Raw genomic sequence first — 10,872 nt, 5'->3', positions numbered from 1 at the left:
TCTCACTGCACCACTGACGAGCTGCACAGTATTTATGATAATCGAGCTGCATTGTGAACAGTGTCAATGTATGTACTTTCAGATAATAAACTGGCCTATCTCTGGTGAGGGAGCCCTTCTGTTGCAGCTCGACTTGGTCGGGCGTGATTTTGATTTGAGACTTCTATCTGTTCTATTTTTTCCTTGAGAGGAACTAATGGAATGATTCAATGTTGACACGAAGATGTGAACCCTGCCCTTTTCGATCATTTCATCATGTGTTTGATCAAAGTAAAATGCAGAGTTGCAGATTGAAATATTCCAGTTTATTCAAAGTTGATGAACAAGGTAAATTCCCGATACAGAAAGAGAGAGAACCAGAGAGCAGATACAGCATGTAAAACATGGGGTCAGTTTCTGTTTTACAACGACCAACAAATAAAGATGACTTCCCCAATTTGCTCACAACCCCAAGCTGCAGACTAATGTAATATCATTTCTGCCCTCATTAAGATCGAAGTTAATGTCATGTTGCACAACGGCGTGCATTGAGCAGAATTCCAAGGTCATGCAGAAAGGGAATGTGACCAAGTGAACCCACTTCACGAAAAACACCACAAGGAAGAATTGCTGCGCCTGGCAAGGAAGCCACGAGCGACAGAGCGGACAGGAGGTTCTCCCTTGTGATTTAAAATGTGCTCTGCACTTGGCTTTTGGATTGCAGCACCGATTTCGTAATTAATGGTGTTCCGAGTTGTATGGAAGAGCTTTCCATCTCACCGGCCCCTTGGAGAAATCCCGACATTTTGCTACTCGATTGATTAAATTGCCCATAATCAGCTGCAGTGGGGGAGAGAAGGGGGAGAAAGGCCATTGAAATGAGGACGCTGCAATTTCGGAAAGAACTGCAACAACCAAGGCAGACACTTTGCTACTTCAATGCACCCCAAAGGACTCGATCGAACACAAGCTTCACTCTAAGCTACATCCGCACACATCAAAGCATGGGGTGGGGGTGGGGGGTGGGTGGCGGGCGGGGAGACGGTGTTTGAAAAGAAGGAAAGGGAACCCGAGATGAAGTAAGATTTGGAAAGGTGATCACTGAAATGTCAGCATTTGGGAGCTCGAGGTGCATCCGTCAGTCAAGGCACCGAGATAACAGGGCGGTAGAGTGCAGAGATAAGTAAGGACGGTCACAGGGCTCTGGAGAGAGTTGGACACTGAGATCGGAAAGATGCGACATTACCAAGTTCGGAACAAATATACATCAGGGAACAAAGCGGGTGGTGGGAGTTGGAATAAGTTACAAGGAGGACAAGAGATCTTTGATGGAGATGAATGGACCAACAAGAATTGGGACAGGGCTCCAAGAGAGGAGCACAACAGTTCAATGTGGAAGAGGGAAAAGCACAAATGAATAGGTCAGCCTGACTTAGGGACTGAGTTAGATTATAGGAAGGAGGTGACGATGGAGGTGGATGGCCTTGCTACTATGTCTCTGATGAATGCCTTGGCTTGATGTCAGAACAGGAAGAGCAGACATTAGAGGGAATGAACGGCTGACCAAATGGTAGTCAGGCATCAAAAGGGGCGAGGGCATCCCGTCCCAATGAGAGAAGGCAGAAGAAACACTGGAGAATGAAGGTGAATGCAACGGTGTATATTGTTGCAGAGACACGGGTAGGGTAAGGATGAGGAGGGATTGCTGCCCATGAGACAGACACATGGAGTCTCGTTAAAGCAGCAGGCTGGGAGCCAGGGTGCCATCCGACGACTGATCGCAGAAGAAGGCCGCGATGTGGAGTCTCAGTTAGGGGTGAGATGTCAACTGTGAGCTTTCTGAGGAAAGGACAGTGGATGTGAAGGGAAAAGCGAGGAGTTCAGTTCACACCATCTCTTGGCCAGGAGACCATGAAGGCCAGTGAGGTAACACTCATGAACAAGTATCATTAAAGCAATGCATATAGCTGTGTTCTCTGGGTAAAATCTTGACACGTCTGCCTACCTTGCTGTTGCACTGATTGGATGCTGAGTGTTCTTATCCCTTCGGCCATCCTGTTGAGAAGAAATATTCGTGTTACCACAGGCCTTTCGAGGACGTTTCGAGGCATATTTTGCTCAGGTTTACAAATTGCTTCCGTCTCGAAGGAACACTGACTTGGTTGGGTGAAACCCCGTGGGGATTTCTAGCCTGCAGACCCTTGCCCGAGCTGCTCATTCTTCACGCCTGAGTGCTGATAGTAAAAAGCAGTCATCTTTCTGAGCATGGCAGGGATCTCCACAACCTCAAATGGGGCACACCGCGGAGCACATGGGTACAAGGTACGTGGCTGCTGCACCCACGCTCCTTTGGAACAAGAAAACAGAATTGGTGTAGAGGTGTCACACATGGAAGGTGGAACTACCCAATGTCCTACCTTGCTTCCTCTCCCTCTAGGAGCTTCCTGTAGGCAAGAATCTCCATATCCAGACCCAGCTTGACTTGCATCAGATTCTCGAGTTCCTGGACTTGCTTGGTCATCTCTTGCTTGGCTTTCTGGATGGCGTCTTGCAGTTCTTGAATTCTGCTTTTACTGCCTTTGAGAGACATTTCCCCACGTTCTTCCGCTTCTCTGATATCAGCCTCCAGTTTCAAACGCTAAGTGGCACAAAGGTTAACATGATGACTTGTACGTGGAGCGCTGCCTCACCTGCCACACCCCACCCAAACCCCCTCCTTGAGAAGGACCATGCTGAGCGTGCTGTGTTGTAGATTGGCTGAGAATGGATCAGCATCCTAAGCCTTTCCCCGGAAGGAGTGAGAGGGTCCTGGAATGGCAGAATTCGACCCAATTGATCGGAGATTTCAGTCGTCTCTTGGCCGTTTGCTTTGGGCTGGGAGGAGAAGCGGGTATTTTGCCAAACTGCGGGTGTTGATACCCAGATCCTGCATGCTTTCACTCCGAGGCTTACCTGGGCTTTAAGATTTTCGATGTCCATGCTGATTCTCCGGATGGATTGATTCAGATCATTACATTCTGTTTTTATTGCCCGCATGTCTGCTTCCAAACCTCCACCTGACATGCTCAGCTCTTGCATCTGCAAGGACACATCGAGAACTGGTCAGCAAAAGGTTTCCCCCTCCAACACAGAGGTCAGAGCTGCCAGTGCAGGTGGGACCTGGCGACTTGGATGCGAACGCTTACCTTCATCATTTTCCATTGTTCAGCCTCCTTGCGGTTAGCATCTGCCAATATTTTATATTGATTCTTGATCTGTTCAATGATCCCACTCATATCCAGTTTACGAGAAGTGTCCACTTGCACGCAGACAGAAGTGTTCTGGATCTGTGCCTGTAGCTCGCGGATTTCCTAAAGGTGGGTGGTGTGATGGAATATTTGGAGATGTTTTGGGGAGATAAATTGGTAGAATTAGAGTAGGTTACATACATACACACATTTTAAAACAGATCTTATTTGAAATTCTGAAGCATTCATATTCAGTGGCTTTACAGAAACTATGCAGAATGCAATGCACATTGCACAATTAGGTGCTAATTGAAATGATGTTGGACATTTTTGCAAGCCTTCTGACCTCTCTGCAAAGGGCTCACTCAAAGGTCATTGAGACGTTTGTTTACCTAAAACAACAGATGGGAGCAGAAGATTAACTCCTATTGTTTGCTGGAGAAGGAGGAGGGGTTTTTGCAAGTGAGAGAGAGAGAGAGAGAGAGAGAAGGACATGTGGCTGGCTGTTCTGAATCTCAGAGAGAGGGAGAAACTGAACAATGTCAGCCAGGAGAAGGTTGTTCAAACTGAAACAGAAGCTCCAGTGTGGCGGATGGCTGGAAGTGCTATCTGTCTGATGTTTCTTTTGGAATAGGAAGAACAGAAAGGAACTCTGTGCTGGCCAGAAAGAAAGAGGTTATCATCTAGAGAACCCACATAGGGCAAGTTTCATCAAAAAGACATTGAGGTGAATAATGGTGGTACCTGAATTGTGCAAATCCTGGAACAACACATGTCTCTCTGCAAACCTCCAAGGACCTTCCTGGGTGGTAAACATTTACCTTTCCAAAGAACATTTCTTAAATTTACGCACACATTACTTACACGTGCGCTCAGAATGAAAAGGGGCTTAAGTCGGGGCGTTAAGTTAATAGTGATACGTTAAAGTTTGATCCTGTTTCCATGTTTAAAGAGAATTTAAAACAACTTTTGTTGAAGTAACTACTTGTCGTGGTGAATATCTTTTGCTGCTGGGCTTTGGGCTCCTCTGGACTCATAACAGGCGGAAGGAAAAGAACTGAAAGGAGATTGAAAGGATCGGCAAGGGACCAATTGCCGGACCATGTCGCCTGTTTACCTCGTCAAAGATACTCTTGAGGAATTCGAGTTCATCGGTCAAGGCTTCCAGCCTCGCCTCCAGTTCCACCTTGTTCATGTAGGATTCATCGACATCCTGAAGAGGAAAGGGACACACGGCTGTGAAAGGTCGTTGCTTACTTCAACCACGGTGTCCACAGATGTTCGTGACCCACGCCTTTGAAAAGCTCGCTCGGAAATGCGCTTGACATATTGGACAGACAGCTCGCCAGTCATACTCACCTTCTTGACGATGACAAACTCGTTCTCCATTTCAGTCCGCTTGTTAATTTCATCCTCGTACCTGAAAGGAATCTAGACTTTAGGGAAAATCTCTTCCAAAGAAGGCATTGAGTCCCGTTGCTGCGAGGGGACCCTGCTGCTTTGTGCTGACGCCTCGCACGCTGCCCGGTTCATTGGGAGTGCTCTTCCCTCCCTGCTCCGTGGGAAGTATCGGCCCTGCCGCGCCCCAGACCAGCGCGCCCTCCTTGCCCTGAATCTCCCGGTCCATCTCGCTGGCTTTCAGAGTTCTGGGAGGCTCCTCGCGTTCCAGAGCTCGGCTTCGCCTGCGCCTCTCCTCTTGGCGCACTTGCCGGTCCCATAGAGAAGCCCCAGACGCCCACTCGCTGCTGTTGCTCCGCCGCACCAGAACCAAGTGTCCGAGTGGGAGAGAGCGGGGTGCCTCATGCATTGAACCTTGCCGCAATCTGCCGGCTTCTGCTCCATGTCTCTGACCCCGTGAGCGCGTCCGGGACGAGAACAGATGAAATGGGGAATGCCTCACACGCACTTACTTGCCCTTAAAGTCCTCAACCAGCGCCTGCATTTGCACAAGGTCCGACTCGAACTTCGCTTTCTCCTGCCCCAGAGCTTCCAGTTGCCTCTTGAGGTTGGCGATGTACATTTGGAACATGTTCTCGATGTTCGATGTCGAAGTTCCCTGCTTTTGCAGGAGATCCAGTTTGGTCTTCAGTTCAGTATTTTTCAGTTCCAGCGCGCAAACCTGCGGATGGGAAGCGAGCCCACGGTTAGATTGACAGGGAGCCGGCAAGGAAAGGAGGCGCCATTTGGCCAGACACACGCAACCCCGGCTTCCCAACATGCGCGACGGGGGAGAGCTGGTGCACTGACCTGCTCAATGAAAGAGGCAAACCGGTCGTTGAGCCCAGTGATCTGCTGCGTCTCCTGGAGACGAATGGCTTGCTGACTGAGGTCATTTTTGGGTAAGGGGCTGTGCAGATCCACAGCCGTCTTCATGCCAACACCGAGCCCTATGCCAACACCGAGCCCCATACCAACACCGAGCCCCATGCCGGAGGGGCGGGACAACCTCGAGCTTCTCGAACTGGACAGGATGAGACTTTGAGCCCGCCCGGCACCCTGGTATCCTCCAGACGATCTGAATCCTCCACCTATGGAAGACATGCGGCTCCCGCCCCATTGTCCCAATCCGGAGCTTCGTTGTCCTCCTGATCTGCTGGAGGAGCTTCTTGTTATCTTGATCCCTGTTAAGGACATGGTGAAAGATGATGTGGGCTCTGTGGCGGCGAAGCTGCTCCGGCGATCGCAAGTCCCCGGTGCAGCCGAGAGAGGCTGGAGCTGCTTTTATGAGCTGTACAGAGGGCTTGGTCGGCTTATCAGGTGACAAGGATGGGGTTGGAGCAATGGAGAGAGGGAGGAGGAGTCGGCCGCCACCTTCTGCCGTGAGTTCCAACCTGTTCCCCTGCGCTGCTCACCGCCCTTGGCGCTGCGGGCAACGCTGGCGTCAGCAGAAATGTGTGGGCTCCAGAAAAGCAGGCTCCTGACTGCCCAGAGCTGCACGGCCGTGTCGGGCTGGAGGCGACGAAGAGACGGGGAAGGGGCCATTCTTCTCAGCCCATCCAGCCCCGCGGTTGGGTTACAGATGTCCCCAGCACACTCCAATCTCCTCCCATTGACCTGCCTTTAGCCATGTGCCTTCAAACCTTTCCTGTCCATGGACGTTCGTGCACCTTACAATTTTCCTGTCTCTGGCCGCTCCTTCTATTTCCCCACCACCCTTTGTATGACAACTGTGCCCCACAGGTCCCCTTTAAATCTTTCAAGATTCTAGCTTCAACTGATCATGCTGGTGGTAAAAGAGTGTCCTATTACATGAAATGTCCTTTTGCTTGCTGCAAGGCAGACAGATTCGCCACCGGCAGTAATTGCCAAAGCGCCTCTGATAGATCTTACAGTCAGACTTACAGTTATAGGGAGAGAATCACCCCCACCCCACCCCCCATCCCCTTAGATTCGCTTCCGGCGCTTCCCCTGCCCCCGCAGCCACACAGAATCCAGTCCAAGCCATTGGCACTTCGAGCTCCAGATCTCCGACATGGTCAGGGACCCTTCAGCGCCATCGGCACCTCTTTGAATCGCCGTTCCCTTCCGCGGGTTCCTCGCCTCGGTCGCCAGCAGCCCGCCGCATGACCTGGTCCCTCGGCCGCAGAGTCCCCTCAGCTCGTCTCCTCCACTTGCCCCTCTCGTCAAGTCAAGTCAAGTCACCTTCATCAACGTTCAACACGTGTTCGCACAGTAAAGACGAAATAGCTTTTCTCCAGGACCAAGGAGCATATTGATATAAATATAAGTTAGAATAGAAGTTGAAATATTAGAATAGTAAGACTATACTGTAAAAGTTCCCTGCACTTCAAGGGGAAAGCCCCAGCCCACCCATCCTCTCATTATCATGCCAGCTCCAGTAACATTCTCATGAATGTTCTGCACCCATTTCCAATTCAATCTTTCCAATCGCTGGGTGGCCAGAATTGCACACCACACTCCAGCTCTGGTCTCCCCAACGTCCTGTGGAGTCGGAACATGACATCCCTGCACCTGGACTTACTTCCCTAACCAAAGAAGGCAAGCGTGGAAAACACCTTCTTCGCTACCCTGTCCTCTTGGGTCACTGCCTCCATGGAAATATCTGGCTGTCGTCCCAAGCCTCCTTGTGCTGCAGCACGCCCCAGCGACCTTCCATTCACCATGTAATTCTTGCCCTGGATTAATTAATCCACCTCAATGCAACACCTCGCACTTTCCGAGTGAAATCCCATCTGCCGTTCCTTGCTCTGCTTGTCCAGTTCATCTGCATCCTGTTGTAATCCGGGATCACCTTCTCCACTCTCAGGTATAGCACGAACTTTTGGTATCGTCGGCATTGAAGACGTTCACACTTTAACCTCAAAATTTTTTCAAGATTTAAATAAGCAAGTTCAGGGATTTCTTTGGAAAGTGAGGATGGTAAGAAAGTCGTTGTAAAATTAACATGGAAATATGATCAAGGAGGAAGACAACGTCCCAATTTTAAGAATTGGTACAAAGCAGCACAATTAAGCTTGTTAGTTTTTATGTCCGTTAACATTAGTCCATCATGGGTGGATATCGAATTAAATAAGATAGGAGACGAGTTTATTTATAAATGTCTTTCTAAATCTAGTGTAATAGACAGGGAAGGCCCAATATTAAAACATTGGTTGAATATTTGGAATTAAATAAACTTGGAAACTGGTGGAAATATTCTTTCATTGAAAACGCCATTAATTAATCCCTTGTTGATTTTTACAAAAGAGATTCCTTTTTCAAATAGATGGTATTAGAAGGGAAATGAGGAGGGGGTGTTAAGGTCAATTAATGATTGAATATGATGTACCTTAAAATACATTAATTAGTTATTTTCAATCGAAGGGTTTTCTAAAGAGAGAAACTAGGATCGGAAACTATTCAAAAGATCTTTCAAATTTGGAACAAATTATGGTTGATGGAATGATTTAAAAATTTATTTCAATTGCATATATTTTGTTACAAGAACTGACACCTAAATTAGGATTGCTTAAATCAAAAGAAAGATGGGAACGAGGTTTGGACATGATTATGGATCTACAAAACCGGCAAAATTTGTGTCAAGAGGTTCTGACAAATCCTATTAATGGAAGAGATAGATGATTTCATTATAATGTTTTACATCAGCTGCATATTTACTCCTCAGAAATTGAGTCGATGGAGATTGGATTTATCGGATCAATGTTTTAGATGTGGAACGGATATTGGTACCTTTCTTCATTCCACGTGGTCTTGTTCAAAGGTCAACCCTTTGGGGGTTTGCCACGGATCACAGGAGTGAACTTTCCTTTAAATCGTGAATTATTTTTGTTGGGACATTTTGAAAGTGTCACTCCTACATTATCGCTGTCAGATTTGCAATTAAAATTTGTTAAGTTGATTTTAGTAAAAGCGAGGAAATGTGTTACCGTGACATGGAAATCCGATGTTTCATTAACATTAGATAGACGGCATGCTGAAATACAAAGCTGTATTCCATGAGAAAAAATTGCTTCTAATTTAAGGAATAACTTTTCTTGTTTTAAAAAATTTGGGGTCCCTATGCTAAAATAATGAAATTAAAAGTATGATTTTATTAATTTATTTTTCCTGATCAGTGAAGTTTTCTCTGAAAGTGTAATTTTATGGTGTTTTTGAGGTCTCTGATTGTCAACTGATACAATCCGAATTAAATATTTGTAATCATTTTATAATGAAATGGCATATATTTCAGTTTAGGGATTAGATTAGTTCAGGTGAATGGATTAGTAGGTGTACGGTTTTTATTTGTAGTAGTTAGTCTTTTTTATTTTATATTTTAGTTTTTTATATAGTTTCAGCATATATTTGTTAAGATACTATTATGTAACTATGGTATTATATTAACTTCTTGACATTATATATGTTGAATAAATAAAATATTCAAAGAAAAGAAGGCATTCAAATTGATAAGAGACAAGAGTGGGGCCAGTGCTGAATCCTGCAGCGCACCATTAGACACAGGCCTCTAATCTGAGTCATTACACCCCACTGCCACACTCTTACCATTAAGTCAACGTACATCAAGAAAAAGGAGATGATTGTGGCCTTCGGGAGGACCAGGAACGATCAGCCTCCACTGCATGTTAATAGCTTGAGAGTGGCGAGAGTGGAGAGCACCAAGTTTTTTGGAGCTCAGATGACTCATGACCTATCGTGGGTACTCAGTATCTCCTCACTTGTCAGGAAGGTGCGACAGCGACCGCACTCCTTTAGAAGGCTTAAACGGGAAAGACTATCACCCACCATCATGTCAACTTCCTGCAGAAGCTCTATGGAGTATGTCCAGGCCGGCTGTATCACAGGGCCGGACAGTTGCTACGTGGCGACAGGGCAGAGGTAAATCCACTGGACCATAAAAGCAGCAGCGAGGATTACTGGGAGCACACTCCCATTAATGTGATTTACTGAGATGGGTATTTAAAGCGGCCTCTCAAAATCAGGGAAGACCCCACCACAATGCACCTCACATCTTCCAGCTGCTCCCATCAGGAAAAACTATCAGAACCATCAATTAAAACCACAGTCAGCTCCCTCAACAGATCGTTCAAATCCTGGACAGTGACCTCACAAAGCACGAACTTCCCCAATGACCCCACACTAACCTCTGACCTCAAGCCCATTTGACCTTCACCAATGAGCCCAACCATACCACTATCCCGACTGTGATCGCAATGCCCGCTAATCACAGAATGGCCTGTCTACCTCACGGACAGCCCTGCCCAGCGCATCACATGGGTGCAGTCACCTTGGTGTTTGTGTGTATCCAGTGGTGTACCCTTAGTGAGAGGTGATGTGGAGGGGCGTCGAGTCTCCTGGCTGGGAAAGGGGCTCTGAGAAGGTGGATTGAACACACGGACTGGAAAAACTAATGTGCGTGTGTGTGTGTGTGTGTGTGTGTGTGGGCGTCTGTGAATGCGTGTGTGTGTGCGCGCAAGTGTGTGGATGTGGTGAGGAGGAATGATCCGTGGTCAGGTGGAGGGACCCTTGGTCAGACAGGGGGCAATTCACCTGGCCAAGCAAGGGACCCCAAGAATGCGGTGGGTTTTAAGCCCCCGGACAGCGTAATATGCAAAGGGTGGCATGAAGAGTAGATATGGTCATATCCTAGTCACACACACACGCACACGCGCGCGCACGCACTCACACACAAACACACACACACACACACACACACACACACACACACACACACACACACACACACACACACACAGACACACACACACAACAGTATGTGCGCTGTAGCACTGAGTGTCAGTTGGACGCGGGGCTGATGAATATGCCGAGAGAGCCAACAACTCGAATGCTACTGAAGGAAACCACGGACACTGATCCCTGCCGGCACTGAAAACAGTCACTCTGCGGCGAACTGTCCTGCTCCGTGGGTTTTGATAGTCCTGTGTTGGGAAGGGAATGAATCCCAACCACTTTCGCCCCACACCAGTAACCGCGCACATCCAGCTTCCCAATGGGGTGGTGGGCTGGGGGCAGGTCTTTGCCTGGGCACCATGTGGCCAATACAAAGGCCCGACTCTCAGGGGGAGTCCCCGAACTGTGAGCAGGTATTGGGACTGTTTGTACAGACGGTGCACCCGGCACTGGGCCCGGGTAACTGAAAGCAAGTGAAGCATTTCATTTGCGTTTTCAATGACGTGTTCTTGTGATC

General features: G+C 47.8%; 1 protein-coding gene across 1 annotated transcript; it reads right to left on the bottom strand.

Annotated features, from left to right (window-relative positions):
* Positions 1–283: 283 nt before the first annotated feature.
* Positions 284–5,913, bottom strand: LOC138747430 (keratin, type II cytoskeletal 8-like). Its single transcript, XM_069906642.1, has 9 exons — positions 5,454–5,913; positions 5,117–5,325; positions 4,566–4,626; positions 4,324–4,419; positions 3,165–3,329; positions 2,932–3,057; positions 2,397–2,617; positions 1,985–2,034; positions 284–819 (listed from the first exon to the last, which is right to left on the bottom strand). The coding sequence occupies exons 1-9, from the start codon at positions 5,838–5,840 to the stop codon at positions 668–670; spliced, it is 1,467 nt and encodes a 488-aa protein (XP_069762743.1). The 5' UTR covers positions 5,841–5,913; the 3' UTR covers positions 284–667.
* Positions 5,914–10,872: the final 4,959 nt, after the last annotated feature.

Source organism: Narcine bancroftii, chromosome 12 (genome assembly GCF_036971445.1).
Source record: "Narcine bancroftii isolate sNarBan1 chromosome 12, sNarBan1.hap1, whole genome shotgun sequence".
Classification (NCBI taxonomy): domain Eukaryota; kingdom Metazoa; phylum Chordata; class Chondrichthyes; order Torpediniformes; family Narcinidae; genus Narcine; species Narcine bancroftii.
Note: the sequence above shows the minus strand (reverse complement) of the source record. Positions and strands in the feature narration are given on the sequence as shown.